This window comes from Gigantopelta aegis, chromosome 9 (genome assembly GCF_016097555.1).
Source record: "Gigantopelta aegis isolate Gae_Host chromosome 9, Gae_host_genome, whole genome shotgun sequence".
In the NCBI taxonomy this organism is placed as follows: Eukaryota; Metazoa; Mollusca; class Gastropoda; order Neomphalida; family Peltospiridae; genus Gigantopelta; species Gigantopelta aegis.
Genome location: NC_054707.1, coordinates 81933219 through 81959933, shown reverse-complemented (window position 1 = coordinate 81959933; position 26715 = coordinate 81933219). Strand labels below are relative to the sequence as shown.

Genomic DNA, 26715 nt, shown 5'->3' with positions numbered 1-26715 from the left:
TCTCTCTCTCTCTTTCTCTTCTCATGTGCTTCTATCCCTTTTACTCTCTCTACAGTAGAACCCTGATTCTCTTCCTCTGTCTTTGTCTATTACTGTCTGTCTGTCTCTCTCTCTGTCACCTGTCTCTCTCTCTCTTTCTCTCTCTCTCTCTCTCTCTCTCTCTCTCTCTCTCTCTCTCTCTCTCTCTCTCTCTCTCTCTCTCTCTCTCTCTCTTCTCTTGTGCTTCTATCCCATTTACTCTCTCTACAGTAGAACCCTGATTCTCTTCCTCTGTCTTTGTCTCTTTGTCTGTTACTGTGTATCTCTGTCTTTTTCTTGTAGATACTAGATAGCCCCAGTCAGGGGTCACACTTGGAATATTTTTGTTGTAGACAATTTTTAGTATATGTAGAGTATTTTTTTTTTGAAAATATGAAAAACTATTAACCAAATTCTAAATGTTGCAGCCACTTTGGGCAGGGTGAGCCGTGCACAGTTTACAGTGTGTTATGTCATTAGACAATGATTGCCTTTCTTTCCTTTAAGGCAGATCTGACTGTGTTCATTTCATTTCAAATTATATTCATGCTTATATTCAGTTTAGGTTCAATAATGCTGTCCTGGGCTGTCTGTCCAGGACAGTGGGTTAGTTGTTAATTGTTAGTGGTTAGTGAGAAAGAGGAGGGTGTAGTGGTCTTACACCTACCCACTGAGTCATCAAAACTCGCTCTGGGTGGGAGCCGGTACCGGGTTGCGAACCCAATACCTACCAGCGTTATGTCCAATGGCTTAACCATAACACCACCGAGGCCGGTGACTCTGTGTTGGGGCATGGGTATTTTGATCTTTGTGATTTATTGTAGGATCAGGTATTAAATCAAGATATAGTTGCACCAGGCAACGCTATTCACCGTGACTCTCGGGTACCTTTTGAAGTTGGGTCAGCTTTCATTATCAGTGAAGAAAAGATCACCCAGCTTTATTTGACACCGCTGAGCATACTGAAACTGGGTCAAGGACAGGTGATGTGAAGTGGTTAATATATTTATGGGTTTTGGTCTTTGTGGAGTTAATATATTTACGAGTCTTGATGATGTATCTAGAAGATTGATAAATTGATAATATCACAAGTTGAAGCAGTACACAAAGTTCTGTTACCTTTCTACATATAGGGGCAGGATGAAACCCAGTGTGGTATAGCGCGCGCTTGATGAGCGGTCGCTTTGGGATCATTCCCCTTCAGTGGGTCCATTGAACTATTTCTTGTTCCAGCCAGTGCACCATGACTGGTGTATCGAAGGCAATGGTATGTACTATCCTGCCTGTGGGACGGTGCATGTAAAAGATCCCTTGCTACTAATGGAAGAATGTAGCGGGTTTCTTCTCTAAGACTTTATGTCAAAATTATCAAATGTTTGATGTCCAATAGCCAATGATTAATAAATCAGTGTGCTCCAGTGGTGTCGTTAAACAAAACAAACTTTACTTTTACCCCATATAGTGTGAAATTTTAAAATGCATGTAGTCTGCATAGTAAGGAAAATGTCCGTTTCTTTGATTGCACAAAATGGGTTAATATATATTAAGGAGTGTTGGCATTGCAAAGAGTTATATTAATAGTGAGTCTTGGATATATTCAGAATTACCAAATGTTAGACATCCAGTAGCCGATGATTAATAAATCAATGTGCTCTAGTGGTGTCATTAAACAAAACAAAACAAACTTGTGGTTTATATATAAACATAATCCTATATTAAGGGCTGTCCCTACACGTACATTTTACTAAAACAAATGTTTTGTATAAAAAACAAGATGACAAAAAGAAAAGAAAAAAAAAGATGACAAATATAATAAATTGATATTTGTAAATTGCTAATGGAGAATAAACAAAAAGAAAAGAAATGAAGAATAGGGGAGAGAGAGAGACAGAGAGAGAGAGACAGAGAGACAGAGATAGATCCATATGCACATCCCTCAAAACTCCTATCATCTTGCGACATCAATTTAGTACAGATATTATCAAAGTAAATGCTGATAATTATACAAATGCCATTACAGATCAATTTTTGCAAATTATGTTTTGTGGTGGTGCTTGTGATTACCGTGGCAGATTTTGAGAGCTGCTTACATCATTTACATGTAGAAATAGGCTTGCAAAAGTGAAAATGGTGAATGTGTAAATCTCAAAATAAATAATGAAATTCAGGACAGATTTGAATGTCCAGGTTAATATTTATTTAAGTAGTTTTATATACATGTATTCATGTATATATTTAGCGGCCTCGGTGGCGTCGTGGCAGGCCATCGGTCTACAGGCTGGTAGGTACTGGGCTCGGATCCCAGTCGAGGCATGGGATTTTTAATCCAGATACCGACTCCAAACCCTGAGAGTGCTCCGCAAGGCTCAATGGGTGGGTGTAAACCATTTGCACCGACCAGTGATCCATAACTGGTTCAACAAAGGCCATGGTTTGTGCTATCCTGCCTGTGGGAAGCGCAAATAAAAGATCCCTTGCTGCTAATCGGAAGAGTAGCCCATGTAGTGGCGACAGCGGGTTTCCTCTCAAAATCTGTGTGGTCCTTAACCATATGTCTGACGCCATATAACCGTAAAATAAAATGTGTTGAGTGCGTAGTTAAATAAAACATTTCTTTCTTTCATGTATATATTTAGTTAATTTCAACTTATATCCAATTGAGGTTCAACCTAGATCGACTGTGCACCAGGCGAGCGCTGTACCACTGAGCTACATCGGACCCCGTGTTTGCAAGGAGTTAATACATTCACTTATATGTACAAGTTGTCATCTTCATGGGCTTAATTAATTATGTAATGAGTCTTGGTCTAAGGGGAGGGAAGCGGTGAATATATATTGTGAGTTGCAAGTCTTTATAGGCTTGATATATTTATGAGTCTGGTCTGCCAAGGGTTAATATATTTATGACTCTTTGTCTTTTTACTATTTCTAGGGTTAATTACATAGTTTATCTTGGCCTGCAAGGGTTAGTATATTTATGAAGCTGAGTCTACAAAAGGTTAATGTATAAATTTATTAGTGTGGGCTTTTGTTTAGATTAAAGAAAAATACATGCTTACATTATTTATCTCTGCATTGAGGACAAGGCAGTGCAAAATGTTTTGGGTTTTTTAATATGTGGATTAATTAAAAAGTCACCTAAAGTGAAATTAGTTTAATCACTTAAGATAAGATCTTACGGTCTGAGGGTTTATCATTTTCACAAGTTTGTAAACTGTACTCAAAAGACACTTTGTACCGAGAAAGTGCAAAAGAAGATGGATTATTTATTGAAAATACATGTATTTTTTTATATATGGAACACAAGGCCTATGCCCCCCACCCCTTCCCCAACTGGAAGGAAGGAAGGAAATGTTTTATTTAATAACACACACAACATATTTTATTTACGGTTATATGGCGTCCGACATATGGTTAAGGACCACACAGATAACCCCCACTTGAGGACAAACATTTAAGTTTTTTTTTTTGGACCTACTCTATATAAATAAAGAAAACAAATCTGGCTTGTGCACCTCCCCCACCCCCACCCCCACCCCACCCCCCCCCACACTAGAGATTGCCACCCTCCACCATTATTAGGTGTTTACTTTTTTTTACTATCTGTACTAAATTGCTAGCACACGATGATTTGACTTTCGAGAGTTGAATATACGTTATTTAAATTGCAGTCAGGATAACACATACCACATCCTTTGATATACCAGTCATGGTGCATGAGCCCACTGATGGGTATCGATCCTAGACCAACTGCACATCAAGCGAATGCTTTCCCACCTGGCTGCATCCCGCCTCAGTCCCCCAGTAAAAGAATAAAGTGTGAATAGCAAAATGTATCCATCTCATATAACGTTTGTATAACGTTTGTATAACGTTTGTAATATTTTAAAAACAATACTTATTTGTATTATATAATACATGTGTATATGTTGAGACAAAATTAATGGTGTGCATGTATAAATATATAAAAACCATCGCTGCTGCTGCAAAGTTTGTGTGTGTGGGGGGGGGGGGGGGGGGGGCTTCCTACACCAGCCAGTGGTATAATAACCTTTAACTATACTATTCCCATAATTTCTTCTTGTACAATGTGTATATGACACGGACAAGAAACAACATTTTTTAACAGTGCGTTGGCAACATTTTTCCACAATACAGAATAGCAAGTTACGCTATAGCTGGCTACCTGGTCATGCTTGACTGGGTGAGAATATGTTTCAAGACCCATGATGGTTCTGTGATAAATGCTGTCACAGTCGGTTGCAGCTGAGTGACTTTCTTTTCAGTGGGCGATCATACCCTCCAGAACGGGAAAATGGCCTTTCACCAGATTGTCATTTTTATATTCAGATTTACTGATTTTAATCATGAGGCATTTGCCGGCTATCTGCTGCACATGATGAAAGACCCGTTTCTATCACCTTTAACTATGTTCTTCAGTGTTGAGAACTTACAATGGAAGCTGCTATATAAAAACCTCGTATAATAACCACCTGTCTATAATGGATTTTTCAAGAGTGTGTAAACAAATTCTCTTCATGTCATATTGCAGAACTGTACGACCCAGTTGATCACTTTGTATATATCCTTTTGAAAAGAAAAAGAAAGATGTGTTTTATTTAATGGTGTACTCAACACATTTTCATTAAAAACTTTAAAAACAAACTTTTTTTTGTTCCCGTCTGCAAATGGGTTAAACTAGGTGAAAACAAATGTTGCATATACTCGGATATAAATCTGTTCCTTTCAGTGAGATGGTTAGGGTTAAACTTGTGACTTGTACCTTTGTGTAAATCTGTTCCTGCCAGCAAATGGGTTAAACCCCAGTCTCACATACACAAATTATATCCCAAATTGGCCCGATTTAAGAATTCTTGGATATACGTACTAGTCTTTTGTCAGTTTTCTTGAATGTTCTGGATCAACTCCCAACTGTTTTGAACATGTTCAAAACTGTCAAGAGTAATCGTGAATAAAGTTGAAATTGTAACTCAGTCTTACAAGTTCTTGAGGGCATCGTGCGTAGACGCATTCGGGATATTCATGGTTAAACGTGGGGTATTCGTATGACTATTGAAGGGTCTTTCTCTATTTCTGGCTCTTTCTCTGCCTCTGGTTCTCCACGGGTATGCTGGCTCTTCCCTCATTCCTTGCGGTCGGTTGCTGACTTCTTGAAGAGCGGCATGGCGATGTTCACTGCTTGCAGGCAGAACATCGAATGAAATTTGGCCTCTTCAGCAGCCTTTATATAGGCATCTTGCGGCAGTCATACTGGTTCTTGAGGCAGTCATACTAATTCGTATAGCAGTCATGTGGATTCATAGGCGTGTAATGGACAAGTAGCAGTGCATCCCGATTCGTAATGAATCGGGTTCAAGATCGTAATTAGTTCTTGCAGCAGTCGTGAGCATTCGTACGTAGTTCAGGAAAGAAGCCGAATCATGCAAATTTTGTCAAAAAATCGGGAGCAATCGGAGCTTCATAGGATCGTGTGTATTCCTGGACATTCGGGCTATAATTAGTGTATGTGAGACTGGGGCTTCATAGGATCGTGTGTATTCCTGGATATTCGGGGGTATAATTCGTGTATGTGAGACTGGGGCTGCATAGGATCGTGTGTATTCCTGGACATTCGGGCTATAATTAGTGTATGTGAGACTGGGGCTGCATAGGATCGTGTATATTCCTGGACATTCGGGCTATAATTAATGTATGTGAGACTGGGGCTTCATAGGATCGTGTGTATTCCTGGACATTCGGGCTATAATTAGTGTATGTGAGACTGGGGCTTCATAGGATCGTGTGTATTCCTGGACATTCGGGCTATAATTAGTGTATGTGAGACTGGGGCTTCATAGGATCGTGTGTATTCCTGGACATTCGGGCTATAATTAGTGTATGTGAGACTGGGGCTTCATAGGATCGTGTGTATTCCTGGACATTCGGGCTATAATTAGTGTATGTGAGACTGGGGCTTCATAGGATCGTGTGTATTCCTGGACATTCGGGCTATAATTAGTGTATGTGAGACCTGGGCTTCATAGGATCGTGTGTATTCCTGGACATTCGGGCTATAATTAGTGTATGTGAGACCTGGGCTTCATAGGATCGTGTGTATTCCTGGACATTCGGGCTATAATTAGTGTATGTGAGACTGGGGCTTCATAGGATCGTGTGTATTCCTGGACATTCGGGCTATAATTAGTGTATGTGAGACTGGGGCTTCATAGGATCGTGTGTATTCCTGGACATTCGGGCTATAATTAGTGTATGTGAGACTGGGGCTTCATAGGATCGTGTGTATTCCTGGACATTCGGGCTATAATTCGTGTATGTGAGACTGGGGCTTCATAGGATCGTGTGTATTCCGGGACATTCGGGCTATAATTAGTGTATGTGAGACTGGGGCTTCATAGGATCGTGTGTATTCCGGGACATTCGGGCTATAATTAGTGTATGTGAGACTGGGGCTTCATAGGATCGTGTGTATTCCGGGACATTCGGGCTATAATTAGTGTATGTGAGACTGGGGCTTCATAGGATCGTGTGTATTCCTGGACATTCGGGCTATAATTAGTGTATGTGAGACTGGGGCTTTAAAGTTGTGTATTACCTATATCATGTAAATGTGTCCATGTTAGTAAAAAGGTTTAACTTGTGAATCACTATATCTGTATGTAAAGTTATATGTTCCAGGCAGTGAAAGAGTTAAACTTGGTAATCATTATACATGCATATAAATCTGTTCCTGGCAGTAAAACGGGTAAACTTGTCAATTATTAATATACATGTACTTGTATATAAATATGTTCCTGGCAGTAAAAACGGGTAAACTTGTCAATTATTAATATACATGTACTTGTATATAAATACGTTCCTGGCAGTAAAACTGGTAAACTTGTCAATTATTAATATACATGTACTTGTATATAAATATGTTCCTGGCAGTAAATGTATTTAAATTTGTGAATCATTATACTTACAAGTATGTAAATCTGTTTCTGACAGTGAAGGGTTATACATTGGTGAATTATTATACCTGCATGTACGTATATCATTTTCTGACAGTTGAAGGGGTTAAACTTGTGAATCATTCTTGTATATAATCTGTTTCTGACAGTGAAGGGGTTAAGCTTTTAAATCATTTTACCTGTATATAAATCTGTTTCTGACAGTGAAGGGGTTAAACTTGTGAATCATTTTACCTGTATATAAATCTGTTTCTGACAGTGAAGGGGTTAAACTTCTAAATCTTTATACCTGTATATAAATCTGTTTCTGATAGTGAAGGGGTTAAACTTGTGAATCATTTTACCTGTATATAAATCTGTTTCTGACAGTGAAGGGGTTAAAACTTGTAAATCATTTTACCTGTGAATAAATCTGTTTCTGACATTGAAGGGGTTAAACTTGTGAATCATTTTACCTGTATATAAATCTGTTTCTGACAGTGAAGGGGTTAAACTTGTAAATCTGTATACCTGTATATAAATCTGTTTCTGACAATGAAGGGGTTAAACTTGTAAATCATTTTACCTGTATATAAATCTGTTTCTGACAGTAAAGGGGTTAAACTTGTAAAATCGTTATACTTGTATATAAATCCATTCCTGTTATAAAAATGGTTAAACCTGTGACAATAAACCATTCAGATCATCATCATTCACAAATTTGTTCCTATCAGTAAAAGGGTTAATCTTTGTGAAGACCAGTGTTGTCTTTTAGGGGTCAAGCTACTCTGGTTAATTTCGTGTTTCACTGTATACACCAGGTGTCGGTGGTTGTCATGTCGCAGGTTTTGACTGGCATTGAAATTCATGAATATGTCTTCATTACCTGTCCAGGCCCATGACCCTGGTCACTACGCTGTATGGTGCAAGTCGTTAATCACCGGCCCCTCCGCTGTCCTACCACAATGGTTGTATAACTCGCATAACAACCGCTTCACTGGACAGGACAGTCCGGGATGGAAACAAGAAAAACAAGGCTTGTTTAATGACATGCAGCTTTCACCAGTTTTCACAGCCAGTGCACCACGACTGGTATATCAAAAGCTGTGTTATGTTCTATTCTGTCTGTGGGATGGTGCTAATGGAAAAATGTAGCGGGTTTCCTCTCTTAGACTACATGTCAAAATTACCAAATGTTTGACATCTAATAGCCGATCCTTAATTAATCAATGTGCTCTAGTGGTGTCATCAAACAAAACAAACTTTCATTGGTTTGTTAAATCAGGTAAAAAGTGAAAGTTAAAGTTTGTTTCGTTTAACGACACCACTAGAGCACATTGATTTGTTAATCATTAGATGTCAAACATTTGATAATTTTTACAGATACATTATAGTCTTTCAAAGAAAACCTGCTATATTTTTACATATACATTATAGTCTTTCAGAGAAAACCTTTTTCATATACATTATAGTCTTTCAGAGAAAACCTGCTATATTGTTGCATATACATTATAGTCTTTCAAAGAAAACCTGCTATATTTTTACATATACATTATAGTCTTTCAGAGAAAACCTGCTATATTTTTACATATACATTATAGTCTTTCAGAGAAAACCTGCTATATTTTTACATATACATTATAGTCTTTCAGAGAAAACCTGCTATATTGTTGCATATACATTATAGTCTTTCAAAGAAAACCTGCTATATTTTTACATATACATTATAGTCTTTCAGAGAAAACCTGCTATATTTTTACATATACATTATAGTCTTTCAGAGAAAACCTGCTATATTTTTACATATACATTATAGACTTTCAGAGAAAACCTGCTATATTTTTGCATATACATTATAGTCTTTCAGAGAAAACCTGCTATATTTTTGCATTGGTAGCCAGGGATCTTTTATATGCACCATCCCACAGACAGGATAGCACATACCACGGTCTTTGATATACCAGTTGTGGTGCACAGGCTGGAACAAGAATTCTCCCATTGGGCACACCGGTGGGAATCAAATTTTAAAAAGAATGTTTAAAACGCACATACACGTACATAGGTACATCTGAGAAGTAATAGTTACGTGTATATGTTAGGTATGAGAATGGTTTCTGCTATAACAGCCAGGGTCCGTGACTTTAATGGTGAGCCTCGGTGTACATAGTTACGTGTATATGTTAGGTATGAGAATGATTACTCCTGTAACAGCCAGGGTCCGTGACTTTAATGGTGAGCCTCGGTGTAGATAGTTACGTGTATATGTTAGGTATGAGAAAGGTTTCTCCTATAACAGCCAGGGTCCGTGACTTTAATGGTGAGCCTCGGTGTACATAGTTACGTGTATATGTTAGGTATGAGAAAGGTTTCTCCTATAACAGCCAGGGTCCGTGACTTTAATGGTGAGCCTCGGTGTACATAGTTACGTGTATATGTTAGGTATGAGAAAGGTTTCTCCTATAACAGCCAGGGTCCGTGACTTTAATGGTGAGCCTCGGTGTACATAGTTACGTGTATATGTTAGGTATGAGAAAGGTTTCTCCTATAACAGCCAGGGTCCGTGACTTTAATGGTGAGCCTCGGTGTACATAGTTACGTGTATATGTTAGGTATGAGAAAGGTTTCTCCTATAACAGCCAGGGTCCGTGACTTTGTACATAGTTACGTGTATATGTTAGGTATGAGAAAGGTTTCTCCTATAACAGCCAGGGTCCGTGACTTTAATGGTGAGCCTCGGTGTACATAGTTAATTGTATATGTTAGGTATGAGAATGGTTTCTCCTATAACAGCCAGGGTCCGTGACTTTAATGGTGAGCCTCGGTGTACATAGTTAATTGTATATGTTAGGTATGAGAAAGGTTTCTCCTATAACAGCCAGGGTCCGTGACTTTAATGGTGAGCCTCGGTGTACATAGTTACGTGTATATGTTTCTCCTATAACAGCCAGGGTCCGTGACTTTAATGGTGAGCCTCGGTGTACATAGTTACGTGTATATGTTAGGTATGAGAATGATTTCTCCTATAACAGCCAGGGTCCGTGACTTTAATGGTGAGCCTCGGTGTACATAGTTACATGTATATGTTAGGTATGAGAAAGGTTTCTCCTATAACAGCCAGGGTCCGTGCTTATAAAACTTTTAAAGTCCAGACCCAGTTTCTAATGACGTCACACACATACAATTTGTATGGCATTGCCATGACGTTGCCATGACGTTCACGTCTCAGACTATTAGAGTGTCGAGTCTAGACTAAAAGTTTTATAAGCACCAGGCCAGATAAGGGGTTATTTAATTATGTCTGTTGATAGTTTGTTAAATTTGTGTTTATAAGGCATCAAACAATTATGACACATGTTCCATATGAAAGAAAAGATTAGCATCTGTCACATACATGTAGGCTGCTCATTTTAACAGCTAGAGAAGGCTGTTTAATGACAGCTCTTGATAATTTCTTAAATCGGTGTGTGCAAGGTGTAGAGGTTCTGGAATTTTTATAAAATTGACTAGTCACGGGATCAGTGATTTATAAAATCTACTAGCCTTGATTAACAATTCACTAGCCCTACTTTACTTTAAGTTAATACAATTTTACTAAATAATAGTAAAAATCAGATATGTCACCTAAAGAGAGAGAGATAGCTTAAAAACACTAACATTGAACATTGGGGGGGGGGGGGGGGGGGGGATGGAGGGCAGGATATTCATATTTACAAAATAGACTTAACTACAAAATTTGACAAAACAATTTCACTAGCCGTCGGGCATGGTAATAGTTATTTACTAGCCCAACATTGAATATCACTAGCCATGGGAGTGGGGCTACCATAATCTAGAAGCCCTGAAGGTGTCAAGTACTTGTTAGTTATGACATATTAAATATGTGAGAAGAAATCTACAGGTACCACATACATGTAGCCTATTCAGGCCAGCTGGGCTAGTAAATAAAAAAATCCACTAGCCCACAGATAGTATTACTAGCCCGAGATTTTACCTCAAATCTTATGACCACTTTCATATACTGTATGTAAGACAAACCAATCGTCAGCACAGTTTTGCTCAAAATTGTGAGTGGGTTTTGATATAGATTCACCTGGTAGTTTTTTTACATTTTCGGGCGAGCAGGTAAACTTGTGTAATTCTGCAGCCCTGCTATTCCTTTAACATCGAGGGAAGAAATATTTGTTTAATAACATCTCACCAATTCACTAATGCATTTAATGTCATTACTGTTTACCTTGTAATAGCAAATAACACAGTTTTATAGATTGTTACCTGTGAGGTTTATGAATGTGAAAATTCCATATATATTATAGTGTAGATGAATTGTGTAACTCATTGAAATGCATGCCAAGTGATACAAGGCTTCTTGAAATACAAAACCTATCTTATGTGATAAAACTAAATATAAATATTCAGGTGTTGTGAGATTGGTTTTTAATACAGCAATTAGTAATAGGCATGCAATATTCCACATGGATGGCTATTTTGTGTGCTTGCTAGTTAATGCCAAGAACAACAACTTGGTTACTCAGTTAACCATAAGTTGTTAACCCTGGTTGATTGCACATGTGTATGATTTGCCTAAGTGAATAGTTAGTTACCTGGGTAACAGTTATACCACATTATTGGATTTAATTTAATTTTTTTATCTCTCTTTTGAATTCCATCTTATTTAATTCTTCCCTATCTTTCAACTTCTTTCGCTGTCCACCCCACATCCCAGTCTTTATCTCTCCAACTGCGACAGCTTTAGCTGTGGGCTTAGTCTGACCACTACGGAGAGTGTTCAGGAAATTTTTATGTCCATTATTTACTTGCTTAAAAATTCATTTCGGAAGGCATGAATCAAATTTTTACATACATAGTCCTTTAAAAAAAATTCACATGCTAAGAATAGCTAAACATTACTTTCCTTGAACTGTCTCAGGGGTTTGATGGGGAGCCAATGATAACTGCCTTAAATGGCGAGGCCTGTTATTCCTGACAGAAAAGCTCCATACTGTGGGTAGGTGTACAGCCCTGCAGGTACATCAGTAACACCATTTGTTCAGGAATAGAAGATACTTCAGTGGTGGGTGCACAGCCCTTGAAGATAATGCTTGGTATTTTCATGTGTGTAGTCATTGTTTTTAGCATTGTAAAAGTGCAACTTAATAATAATAATAATAATAATAACTTTATTTAATGAGGGTGACAGGTTTAGCACAAGCTAATCTTCCACTTGGCCCTCAACAATACATTGAAATATTGGAAAAGAAAATACATATATACTAAGTACTATACTATTATAATAATGCATACATACATATTGACTAGAGAAATCTTACATTTAACAGACATCTGTTAGTTGTGTAATATTGACACTAAAGTCTCAAAACATAATTATTATATAGAATAAAAATTAATCAGCCAAATAAACATCCATGAGATATTGTTTCAGGCTGGATTTAAATTTCGCAACTGACTTCTGGTGTCTAATATCAAGGGGTATTGTATTCTATATCTGAACACCTGAGTAACTGAAGGATTTTTTATATAGTTCAGTATGAGGCCTTGGTAGCTGAAGTTTGTTTTTGTTAGAGGATCTTAGGTTATAATTACAGGTGTCAGATATTGGGGTAAGGAGAGATGTAATGTATTCTGGGGAGAAGCCATTTAGTGCTTTATATACCATTATGCCGATGTGGTATTTTATTCTGTCAGGGAAAGGTAAAATATTTAGTTCCCTGAACATGTCTTTATATAGAGTTATTAATGGTTTGTTTAAAATTATTCTCATTGCACGTTTTTGCATTTTTAGAATTTGAACCACTTGTTCCTTAGCACAGTGTCCCCAAACAGTAGCAGCAAAGTCGAGAATTGGAACAACATATGCATTATAGAAAACTGTTTTGGCAACTTGATTTAAGTATATATTAAGTCTCCTGAGAAGTGAGATAGTCGAGGCCAATTTTGAAATCACTTTTCTAATGTCTACTGTCCAGGTCAGTGACTCATCTATATAAACACCAAGTACCTTTTGCGATTTTACTGCATTAAGTTTTTCATTGTTTAATGTAATTTGTATTGAGTGCTGCCTGGCTATTTTGTATGTTGTACTTACTAAATTAGATTTTATTTGGTGGCAGTGGTGGGGTGTAATTTGTAGTTGTAAATTTGCTTTCTTTGAGTTGCTTGCACAATAGAATCTGGAACATTTTTGCTTTTTGTCCAAGTTGCTGGCAGCTTAGAATGTAAAGAGCATATCCATCTTGTTTTAAGAACGTAAGGCCTCCAATTGTCTGGTTTTGTAGGTTTGTCTTTTAATCTCTGCCTCTCATCATTCATTACTTTGATGATTGCCGCATCTGCATCCTGGCATCCAATCCATCAAGCTCCAAACAGACTGCCGACCTCTTTCATTCGGCCTCTTCATCTTTCAAGGTCGCTTCCCCTCAGGTCATTTGACCTGTAGCATTGTGTCAACAGTGTTAGACTTGTTTCCTTTATAATTAAATCCTTCCACCCTTTTCATTGGGACTGTTTGTTCTCAGCTAAACACAAACACACTTTCATCTTTTTATAGGAAGTATTATATTCACTGCTGGAGTATTTAGGGGGTCTTAATTATCAGTGGGAAGGGGACATGCTACATTTAGCTGCTACAGTTATGGTACAGAGTTTTGTATCTTCATTGAACATTAGTATGACAATGAATTAACTTAAGCTCTTTAATGTGGACATGCAACATTTTACAAATGTAGTTGCTACAGTCATACTTCTTTTGGGGACAATACCTTTATTTGAAGAACTCAGTTTGAATGTTAATAGATGCTATGATTACCCGTTACAGTGTATATATGTACTTAAATATTTTTATACGTGTATGTAGTGATAATGGTAATGATTTTACTGGAAGACCTTTAATCTGAACAGAATTACTTTGATAATAGACAAAAATTGCATGGAATTTAATAACCCTGCTAACCTTGATGCAGTGTTAGTTATTAGGTGAATTAAATAACCCTGCTTATCCCAATGCAGTGTTAATAATTAGGTGAATTTAATAACCCTGCTTATCCCAATGCAGTGTTAATTATTCGGTGAATTTAATAACCCTGCTTACCCCAATACAATCCCAATGCAGTGTTAATTATTAGGTGAATTTAATAACCCTGCTTATCCCAATACAATCCCAATACAGTGTTAATTATTAGGTGAATTTAATAACCCTGCTTATCCCAATGCAGTGTTAATTATTAGGTGAATTTAATAACCCTGCTTATCCCAATACAGTGTTAATTATTAGGTGAATTTAATAACCCTGCTTACCCCAATCATTGGCAATGCAGTGTTAATAATTAGGTGAATTTAATAACCCTGCTTACCCCAATGCAGTTTTAATTATTAGGTGAATTTAATAACCCTGCTTACCCCAATACAGTGTTAATTATTAGGTGAATTTAATAACCCTGCTTATCCCAATGCAGTTTTAATTATTAGGTGAATTTAATAACCCTGCTTACCCCAATCATTGGCAATGCAGTGTTAATAATTAGGTGAATTTAATAACCCTGCTTACCCCAATCATTGGCAATGCAGTGTTAATTATTAGGTGAATTTAATAACCCTGCTTATCCCAATGCAGTGTTAATTATTAGGTGAATTTAATAACCCTGCTTATCCCAATACAATCCCAATACAGTGTTAATTATTAGGTGAATTTAATAACCCTGCTTATCCCAATGCAGTGTTAATTATTAGGTGAATTTAATAACCCTGCTTACCCCAATGCAGTTTTAATTATTAGGTGAATTTAATAACCCTGCTTACCCCAATACAGTGTTAATTATTAGGTGAATTTAATAACCCTGCTTATCCCAATGCAGTGTTAATTATTAGGTGAATTTAATAACCCTGCTTACCCCAATCATTGGCAATGCAGTGTTAATTATTAGGTGAATTTAATAACCCTGCTTATCCCAATGCAGTGTTAATTATTAGGTGAATTTAATAACCCTGCTTATCCCAATACAATCCCAATACAGTGTTAATTATTAGGTGAATTTAATAACCCTGCTTATCCCAATACAATCCCAATACAGTGTTAATTATTAGGTGAATTTAATAACCCTGCTTACCCCAATACAATCCCAATACAGTGTTAATTATTAGGTGAATTTAATAACCCTGCTTATCCCAATGCAGTTTTAATTATTAGGTGAATTTAATAACCCTGCTTACCCCAATACAGTGTTAATTATTAGGTGAATTTAATAACCCTGCTTATCCCAATGCAGTGTTAATTATTAGGTGAATTTAATAACCCTGCTTACCCCAATCATTGGCAATGCAGTGTTAATAATTAGGTGAATTTAATAACCCTGCTTACCCCAATCATTGGCAATGCAGTGTTAATTATTAGGTGAATTTAATAACCCTGCTTACCCCAATCATTGGCAATGCAGTGTTAATTATTAGGTGAATTTAATAACCCTGCTTACCCCAATCATTGGCAATGCAGTGTTAATAATTAGGTGAATTTAATAACCCTGCTTACCCCAATGCAGTGTTAATTATTAGGTGAATTTAATAATCCTGCTTACCCTAATACAGTGTTAATTATTAGGTGAATTTAATAATCCTGCTTACCCCAATGCAGTGTTAATTATTAGGTGAATTTAATAATCCTGCTTACCCCAATACAGTGTTAATTATTAGGTGAATTTAATAACCCTGCTTACCCCAATGCAGTGTTAATTATTAGGTGAATTTAATAACCCTGCTTACCCCAATGCAGTGTTAATTATTAGGTGAATTTAATAATCCTGCTTACCCCAATGCAGTGTTAATTATTAGGTGAATTTAATAACCCTGCTTACCCCAATGCAGTGTTAATTATTAGGTGAATTTAATAATCCTGCTTACCCCAATGCAGTGTTAATTATTAGGTGAATTTAATAACCCTGCTTACCCCAATACAGTGTTAATTATTAGGTGAATTTAATAACCCTGCTTACCCCAATGCAGTGTTAATTATTAGGTGAATTTAATAATCCTGCTTACCCTAATACAGTGTTAATTATTAGGTGAATTAAATAATCCTACTTACTCTACAGAAGAAGGTTTATTAGTAGGCAAATGATATAATCCCGTCAACAGACAGCAATGTTTGGGTGATTACTTGTTCCCCGAATCCATTTACCATCAGTATACTTAGAATTCCAGGTTAGCATAGTCAGCAGATACTTTTCTAAACAAAAAAAAACAAAAAAAGTCTCCTGTTTTAAAAGATAATGAAAACTCTGCTACTGTTTTTTGTTTCTGCCATGACTGACTGAATGAATGACTAATATTTAGTGACACCCCAGCATAAAAAATACATTGGTTATTGGGTGTCAGACAGTGATAAATGTATTAAATGAATTGATGAACAAAATCAATATAAAAATTCTAAAATGTAAATATCACAGGTAGGTATATTAAACTTTAAATACAGAATAATACATGAGTGGCCATTAGATACCATATATCTCACAAAGAATTGTTTTAAAATGTATCTAATGAGCGAAAGTGAGTTTGATACGTTTTTAAACAAGTTGTGAGATAAATGGTATCTAACGGACAGGACTGTATTATTCTATTTCTTTCATATCCTCAAAAACCAGGTTTTATGCAACATCAACTAAAAGTTATTTACAGCTGTTGTTGCACTTGTAGCGAACTTACGCGTCACAGACACATGATTGTCAGGTTAACTATACGTCACAGTGTAATCGATTTCCACCGTGTTGTTTTTCATTAGCTGGATGGCATTGGTGACCTGGTCATCACCTAGGAGCAGCCAGTTGCATGTCTTGAAATCAACTACGTGTGTTAACAACTCATGTGTTATCAAAAATAATACATGGTGTTTTCACCAACAGGTGTGTAAGATAATAAAAATCAACACCTCGCAAAATCTACAAGATATGTTCAGAGTGGAATCGAAATGATTCTATATCATTTGTTGTGGGTCCAAAATGACTCGCAGCCAATCCATACATACATGCAGCTACACTGTATACCAAGGCCCGTGTTTATTCAACTTTTAAGAGTCCAGACTCAATCTTTAATGATGTCACACACATACAATTTGTATGGCGTTGTCATGACATTAGTGTCTCAGACTCTGTTAAAGTCTCGAGTCTAGACTCTAACAGTTTTATAAGTATCAGGCCTAAGCTTATTTAAATATGTATTAATTTGTTGCTAATAATAAAGTTTTTTTGTTTTTATTTTCAGGTATATGTATTGGACAGACTGGGGCGAAACACCAAAAATAGAACGAGCGGGTATGGACGGAAGTATCTGGAGTCGCAAAGTTATCATCGGTGACAATATTTTTTGGCCAAACGGCTTGACGTTGGATTACACCGATTCTAAAATATACTGGGCAGACGCCAAACTTAGTTTTATTCATAGCTGTGATTTCGACGGATCCAACCGCCGCGAGGTGGTGGCGGGGGAACGTTCCTTACCCCACCCGTTTGCCCTGACGTTGTGTGACGACACGTTGTACTGGACGGACTGGCAGACGCGGTCTATCCACAGCTGTAACAAGCTGACAGGAGAACAGCAGTGGGTTGTTCATGAAAACATATTCTCCCCCATGGATATTCACGTGTTCACGGCAAAGAGACAGCCAAAAGGTGTGTAGATCTTCTTTTTCTTTCTTTTCTTGTGCTAATTATTTTGTTATAGTACTGTAATTTGCCATACTTTGCTTGTTTTTAGTAATAATTTCTAATCGTTAAGATCATTGACCTTAGGGGCTATCCATAAAGTATGTACTTGTATGCCCAGGGATGTGAATTTTCAGATTTTAATCTGATTTGTGCCTCTCTTTTTTCCTTTTTTTTTCTCTTTTTTTTTTGTGTGTAAAGTTATTTTTACAAAGTAGATTAGATTTGATCTGAAAGGTGGAAAATTACCTTTATTTAGATGTAGTACATAGAGGTTTAGCAACCTTAAGATATTGGAGCAGGATTTAGCTCAGTCAGTTGAGCGCTCACTTGAGGTGATTGTGTCGCAGGATCAAACTACCTCGGTGGATCCATTCAGCGGATTGGGTTTTTTCTTTTTCCAACTAGTACACCACAACTGGTCAAAGACCATGGTATGTGCTTTCCTGTCTGTGGGAAATTGCATATAAAAGATCTCTTGCTGCTAATGGAAAAATGTTGCGGGTTTTCGTCTGATGACTGTGAGTCAACTAAAGTTTGACATCCAATAGCCAATGATTAATAAACTAATGTGCTCTAGTGGTGTCGCTAAACAAAAACAAACTTTATCTAAAGATTATTTCACCTTTTATTTTTAACTGGATATTACATGCCTGGGGGAGACAGGGTTCAGACATTATGTACAAAGAGTGTATGGGTGGGGGGGGGGAGAGATGGGTTCGCTGTGTACAAACACCAAAATTATTTTAAAAAATTTATTGGTGTAAAATGCTTTTGGAAGATCGATGTACGCCTATTCATTGTAGATGGGGCAGGGCTTGAAATGGCCTGTGGCCAGGTCGCCAAATGCAACCAATGTCCTGTTTGGGCGACTTAAATATTAAAAAATAATGACGTTAGTCGCCCAAATAATATTATTTTCTTTAGAACTATAACGTATGAGCCACTATTAATATTTGTATTCCACATTAAAATCTTGCTTGTGCTTCGCTTACCATAATTTGCCAACATGCATTATTATTTTTTGGGTCACCATATTTTTTGGCAAGTTTCAAACCCTGTGGGGGAGGGAGGTAATGATCAACCTTACAAATGTTGTACATGGAGGGAGGGAGGGAAGTAAAAAGAAATCCTGTGTTCATACTTTACGAGTGAGGTCTGATCATTAATAAATCGATGTGTTCAAATAAGATGTGGTATTTTCAGATATTTCACTTTGTATAATTTTACACTGATTTATTTTCATGCTGCTGCTAGAACTGGACAAAATGGGAGGTACTAACTGCTGCTGTGTTGTGGTTTTGTGTATTTGTCACGCACTTAATTAACTACGTGCATGTCTAATTACTTATAAAGTTGTATGTCAAATTACTTATACTTATAAAGTTGTATGTCAAATTACTTATAAAGTTGTATGTCAAATTACTTATAAAGTTGTATGCATGTACATGTTAAGCACAGGATTACACCGTAGCTGAATATTGCTACAGCACAACCAGATATTTTTTGAAAATATACACATTTAATTTCTCCTGAAATGTACTTTATTCAGCCAACTATTCAGTCATCAAGTCCCTTTTGTTATCAGTATTTTAGTATACAATTCAGGTATAATGACATAACCTTAAGAAAAACAAACCCCAACTCACCCCCCCCCCCCCCAAAAAAAAAAGAGAAAAAAAAGCAGCAACCCCAAATCCCCAAGAAAACAACATACGTGGACAAAGAAACAAACATCCCCCACCAGCAAAGACAACTTTTATAATTTTTAACATTAACTGTTTAATATGTTTGTAAAATAGCTTATGGTACAAATCAATTGTTAGCTAAATACAAATGTAGGAATGTACAAACAGTTGTGCTCCCTATTTTTACTTTTTGGCGGACTGCTCAAAATTGCGCCTAATTTCCTTCACAAAAATTGCGTACCCTTTCTTTTTGGCTTAATCCAATGGGACATTCCAAATGCCAAAGCACCACCATACCATCCTCTGCCTGTTACCAGCTATGGCCAGACTGCTGGTGTTCCCTTGTGCCTTACAGTGCAGGCTGTCCCCTCTCCTACCCACCCCACACCTTTCCTGTCCTGAATGGAAGAGCTGGCTGAGGCCGGCACCTGTGCTCAGGACAGGCGTGCGCTACAACGGCTTGTTCCGAATGTTCACGTTACACACTCTGACCTGACAGCTTTCCCCCCTATGATTACAGGTAGTAGACCTGTACAAATATGCAGGGTTTTAATAAATCCACTATCCCCGATGCCTGGCTAGTGATTTTGTGGTCTGGGTTAGTGTAAATTATCAACTGTATTACTATAATACATAGGGCACTAGCCAAAGCTTCTGTGAGGGCTAGTGACTTTCTCAAACATTTGCCGAACGCTGAAATATCATGAAGTAATCAACAGGCATGCACGTCACATTTTTGTCTAAATCTCGTGAGCACTCTCGAACCAATGACATCAGATTTATTAACAGACAGGTTTTATACAGATTTGAAAAGTAATTGAATTAGAGTGGTCATAATAAAAATCCCTTGAATTTGTCAAAACTCGTGGAAAGTTGTTGAATATGAGAAAATCATCTTGAAAAGTTCTTGAATTGCCTATTTCCTGTGATAAATATTAAAATGCCTTGAATTTGTCAAAACTCGTGGAAAGTTGTTGAATATGAGAAAATCATCTTGAAAAGTGCTTGAATTGCCTATTTCCTGTGATAAATATTAAAATTGACCTTCGTCATGTAGCTCAAACGGTAGCGTATCCACCTGTAAAGCGGTCGGCCATCGGATCGATCCTTCTCAGTAGACCCATTTGTACTTTGGGCTGTTCCAACCAGTGGTCCACAATTGATTCATCAAAGGCCATGGTATGTGCTGTCCTGTCTGTCTGCTTATCGGAAAGAGTAGCCTATGTGGCAGCAGCGGGTTTCCTCTAAAAGAAATATGTCAGAATGACCATATGTTTAACATCCAATAGCTGATGATAAGGTAAAAATCAATGTGCTCTAGAGATGTCGTTAAATAAAACAAACTTTACTTTACTTCATCAATTGTTTTTGTTTTGTTTTTGTTTTTGTTTTTTTGTAATTCCCAAATTTGTCAGCTGATATTATTGACGGTTTTTGCTATCACAAGTATAGAAAATTGTTGGCGAAGCTGTTATGAATACTGACAAAAATGCTTACATATATATGAGATTTAATACGGTGAATGCAAAAACCCTGAAAACTGTAATTTTACAGTAAAAAGTGCTTGAATTTAGCCATCCAAATAGCGTAAGAAGCTTGGCAGATGGAAAAATAACATGTTTCCTCATCCATTAACAGGATTGTTATAAAAATGAACATATCGATAAGTAATTAGTTTTTTGTTCAATAAAAAGGTAGTTGTTTTCTAATACCAAAGACAAGGGTCCAGAGACAGGAATTACCGAACATGTAATAAGTATGGAGTGCGCAGTTCTTTGTTATGTTGTACGTAGTACGTCAGAACTGGGATCGATTCGATGTGTATTTAAAAACTTATTTTGTCAAGGGGCGGGACATAGCCCAGTGGTACAGTGCTTTCTCGATGCATGGTCGGTATGAGATCGATCCCTGTCGGTGGCCCTTTTGGGCTATTTCTCGTTCCAGCCATTGCACCACGACTGGTATATCAACGGCCGTGGTATGTACTACCCTGTCTGTGGGATGGTGCATATAAAAGATCCATTGCTGCTAATTGAAAAGATTAGCCCATGAAATGACAACAGCGAGTTTCCTCTCCTAATATCTGTATGATCCTTAACCATATGTCTGATGCCATATAACCATAAATAAAGTGTGTTGAGTGCATCGTTAAATAAAACATTTCTTTCTTTCTATTTTTTCAACTGAATTTGACAGTAGATATTAATAACAAATAGTGTGTTGTATATATACCACAGGACTAACAAGTTAAGTAAATAATATTTATTTTATTGCTTTTTGGGGTACAAGTGTTTACTTTACTATTCGTCCTGGTATACACAGCTGTTGATTACTCCAGCTAGAATAGGTACATACATATATAAATCTGTTTTTAGTCATGTGTGTAATTTAAGACAGTGTATTAAATTTCATTTCATTTGCATGTTTAATGTCACTTTAATACTTGATAGTAGATTTCAATTGATTTATTTAGTAGGTGTCATCCAATACATGTATTAAATTTCAATTTACATACCATAGTTCTAGGTCAACTGTTGTATTACCATACCTGCCTGTAATGTGGGACAACTTTTTAATTTGTTTACGTAACTTGCATGTAAATGGAATGCCAGATAATCTTAACATACATAATAAGTTTTTAATCTATCTATGTCTGTTAGATTTCACTTTATTTATCCAGTAGTTTCTAATTCTCAAGTCTAATGGGAATTCTGTGGCTATACACTTTAAACCTTTTAGATTACTTAAACATTTTCCCTCCGTGACAGATTCTGGCCCCTCCCAAATGGGTTCAACTGAACCAAATGCTAAATGGAATATTGCACACAAACAGATGTCTGAAGGTCAGGTTTCATAAGAAAAGAATTTACACCATTTTTCAATAGACTTGCATGTTTCTCTCACGTTTATTTAGTACGCAACATTTTCTCTTCATTTTGTAATGCTTATTATTAATAGCACAAAGAATTGATAAGAAGAATTTATTTTAGAGTTTTCAACTTGAATAAGATGGGATGTAGGTTAGTGATAGAACTATACTGACATCCAAAAGAAACTTTTCAAGGCTTTAAGTTAAATTATAGAAAACCAACAAATGGTACGGTGAGATATGAAAATATCATGAAGTTCAACATCTAAACATCACGATGTATTTCATGATACATGCAAAGTCTTTGTAAGGTGCTTTCTAAATTGGTTCTTTTCAATCAAATAATTCAAATATTATATACCCTATGTAAATATTCTTTTGGATGTCAGTATACATGTATTTACATGTGTACCTGAGATCAATTGCCCTCAAGGAGTTCTCCCCGTGAGTGGCCAATACAGCACACAATCATTGATCAATATCTCTTTAACAGTTTTAAAATGAGTCCAGTAAGCATTGATCTGTGATATTTATACATATTTGTTGTTGTTTTTCACTCTATATTGATGTTGTTTTTTGTTTAAAATATGTCAGCTCGATACACTTTTTGAAATTTTTTATTGAACTGTCATCAGACCTTGACATAAAAAGAAACGTTGATGGGAGTGATTAATTGCACCCCTAACTAAGATTATGGGGAGCCATTTAAGATATTACTTACCAAGAGCATTCATATTTAATTTGTGTATCAGGAGCTTTGATGTTTAATCCTTTTATTGTATTTTTGTTATTACTTCATAAGCTAAAAATTAGTCTTCTTGATCTATAGTCTCGGGAGAAATGGGGTGCCTGAGATTTTATGTGTTTCTGGTCAAAATGTTTCTATTGTAAGTTGTGTAACAGTGGTTTTTTCTTTGATGTAACTGAGCTGGGTATCGTTAAATGTTAATTCCTATATTGTATAGAATTAAAACAAGTAAACAAACAAACAATTAATTTTTAATGATATTTAAAATAAAATAATACAAAAACTGTACGTTTTAAACTTTCATTCATTATTCACCATACCTTCACACACTTTTGACAAAATATTTGGATTGACTTTCATTAATTTAAATACCATTGTCTAAAAGTGAGGAGATTATTTTTATAACAAAACAGTGCACACCACACTGCCCTGGGTGGAAATAGTCACCTGCTTTCCTCAAACAGCCTCCTGTATGTACAGTGTATATATGTACTTCCAAATATAATACCCTGCATTCTACCCATTGTGAAATATAAGTCAAAATTACCTACATAGTCAGTCCTGGTTTTTCTGTAGTTGAAGATTCCTGCATGTTTATGTACTTTCAAATATAATTAACACCGTGCATTCTACCCATTGTGAAATATATTTAGGTCAGAATGACCTATATAGTGTATAGTCAGTCCTTGTTTTCCTGTAGTTAAAGATTCCTGCATGTATACATATTTTCAAATATAATAAATATCCAGCATTCTACCAGTTCTGAAATAAAGGTCAGAGTGACCTATATTGTGTATAGTCAGTCCTTGTTTTCCTATAGTTGAAGATTTCTGCATGTATATGTACTTTTAAATATAATGAACACCCAGCATTCAACCAGTTGTGAAATATAGGTCAAAGTGACCTATATAGCCAGTCCTTGTTTTCCCTGTAGTCAAAGATTCTTGCCAGGACATAAAATCGGAGTGCCCTCTATAAAACGGGAGTCTAGTCAATAAAGTAAGAAGTTCGATACCATGATGGCTCCCTTGGGTTCCCTTTCATCTCCGTCTTCATCTGCAGTCTGCACACAAATCATTGCAATCAATTTGCCACTGAAAATGTGAAGACAGTATCTGCGGTTTAAATTTGTTTAATCTTCACTGAAAATATTTCCCCAGTTGCCCATTGTGTCCATCTCTTCTACTTGTTGTTTTGGTCCAGAAGTTTGTGTAAAACTGCCACAAATAACCTTACAGTTTTTATGTGTGTGGTGTTCTTTGTAACAAGATGTATTTAACCAGCATGGAACAGATTCCAGACTCTTTAAAGACTCAAGACAGTTATACAGCAGATTTATTGGAGCCAAGGATGGGAGCTGGGACTGTATAATGCCCCTACCTTTTTTCCCCCCTATCCCAGGTTTATTAATTATTACATAATTAATTGACACATGTAGCAGTATTTACATACATAAACATATAGGCATACAAAAACACTCTAACAATTTTCCCACTATTAATATTAATAATACTTTTTTATTTATTTATATTTATGGCCCACCAAGTATTTGTAAGTGTGTGTGAATCTTTTATTAACTGTTGGGGTGGGGGTGGGTAGGGTGGATCTATCTTATTTTGTAAAGCACTTGCTTGAGGTGTTTACATTAGTGGTATATCAAAGGCCATGGTATGTACTGTCCTGTCTATGTGAAAGTGCATATAAACGATCTCTTGCTGCTAATTATAATAAGTTGCAGGTTTCTTCAAAATTAACAAATATTTGACAACCAATAAACGATGATCAATAAATCAATGTGCTCTAGTGGTATCATTAAACAAAACAAGCATTAGACTTCTTGTGACAAAACAACAAATGTTTGACATCGAATAGCCAATGATCAATAAATCAATGTGCTGTAGTGATGTTGTTTAAAAACAAAACAAATGTTTAACTTTATTACTGTGTAAAATATATGTTAAAATTCTATTTAATCATATTTTTCAGGCGTGAATCCATGCGGCTCCAACAATGGCGGATGCTCACACCTCTGTCTGATGTCGCCACGGAAACCATACTACGTGTGTGCGTGCCCGACCGGCGTGCAGTTGCTGTTGAACAACAAGACGTGCGCCGATGGTATGTACAGATTTAGCGACGGTGTCACACGTTTATGGATATATAAAATGGGCTGTAAAAATGCCAACATATCAAAGTTAAGGAGAGTTGTGCCAATTTTAGTCCACAGGCAGATATTATTGTTATAAGATTGCGATTATTTATGGAAGTGATTTTTTAATAGTGTTTTAAGTAACAGGCCTTATTTGTGACATTCTTTGTGACCTCTCATCATGTGGGGTCAGATATGTACAAAAAATATTTTAAAATGATGGTCTTTAATGATGGTCAAGAGTGAATCAGCTTTTTCTGACATATTAGTTAGCAATATAAGAGTTAGTAATAATATAGCTGATAGAGTAAAAGAAAGGTCCCAAATTAGGTGAAACAGACTCTGAAATTAATGATGCTCTAAAGTGAAGCCTGCTCAAGTTGTTACTTGTAATACAGTTTAAAAAAATACTACTAAAGGCCGTGGTATTCATTTTAATATAACATGCTAATTATTACTTTCATTTTAATATAATTAAATTTCTGTTACATTCATTACAACGTAACGTCATCCGATTGGTCCAGACGTAGTAACGGAAGTTTGTTCATTTTTCGATGAACGTAAAAATTACATCGTCGGGGAACGTCATATGTGATGACGTCATTTTATATGGGCAAGTTGTCTTAATGAGCGTTATTGTTTATAGATAAAAAATAATTGAAAATAAAGTATGAAATTTTAGTGTTATTATTAGGATGTATGATTCAAATTTAATTATAAGTATTGTCTGTTATTTCTTTTACATTCATCTGGGTATGAACAAAAAAAATCATCCGCAAACTTATGTGAGAACGGCTTCGCCGATTCACACAGTTTGCGGATGATTTTTTTTTTCATACCCCGATGAACGTAAAAGAAACAACAGACAATCCTTAAATAACATGCTAATTATTACTTTCATTTTAATATAACATGCTAATTATTACTTTCATATTAATATAACGACACATCAACTAACTTAATAATATCATGTTTTTAATGAAACATACAATTGTTTTGTTTAAATTTTATTACTGGAAGTAGTATTTTATATCAAAATATTACAATTAGAATCAGGTTTATACATCAGATTTTTCCGAATGGACACAGAACATGGCGAAACGTTATGAAATCTACCAATAAATATTCACTTCATCTACATTTATCAAACTTCTCCCCTTTCTTCTGGGAAGGGAGAAATCCATTCTACTTTTTCACTTCTAGATTGGGGCCTGCTCTTATAACAGAGTGTTTAAATCTATGTTTTCCCATTGACAGGAGCCCAGGAAGTTCTGTTTCTGGCGAGAAGGACGGACCTGCGTCAGATTTCTCTGGACACACCGGACTACACGGACGTGGTGCTGCCACTGAAGGACATCAAACACGCCATCGCCATCGACTACGACCCCGTGGACCGCAAGGTGTACTGGACGGACGACGAGGTCCGCGCGATACAGAGAGCCAATCTGGACGGGTCAGGTGTGTTACAGGCTTTCAGGCCATAGCATTTCAAATTTCATCGGAAACACACTGTCAGTTCCATGCCTTGTGATCATGGGAACCGATCGGAAACTGTTTTTAACAAATAATTAGATATATATCATTTTCGTT

General features: G+C 36.4%; 1 protein-coding gene across 1 annotated transcript in view; it reads left to right on the top strand.

The window, feature by feature from the left end:
- The window catches only part of LOC121381929 (low-density lipoprotein receptor-related protein 6-like), a 77089-nt gene that overhangs the window by 36198 nt on the left and 14176 nt on the right, over nucleotides 1-26715 (top strand). The window contains exons 3-5 of the mRNA XM_041511353.1: nucleotides 17232-17638; nucleotides 24963-25094; nucleotides 26383-26583. Of these exons, the coding sequence (XP_041367287.1) occupies nucleotides 17232-17638; nucleotides 24963-25094; nucleotides 26383-26583 (740 nt within the window). The remainder of the gene's footprint in view (nucleotides 1-17231; nucleotides 17639-24962; nucleotides 25095-26382; nucleotides 26584-26715) is intronic.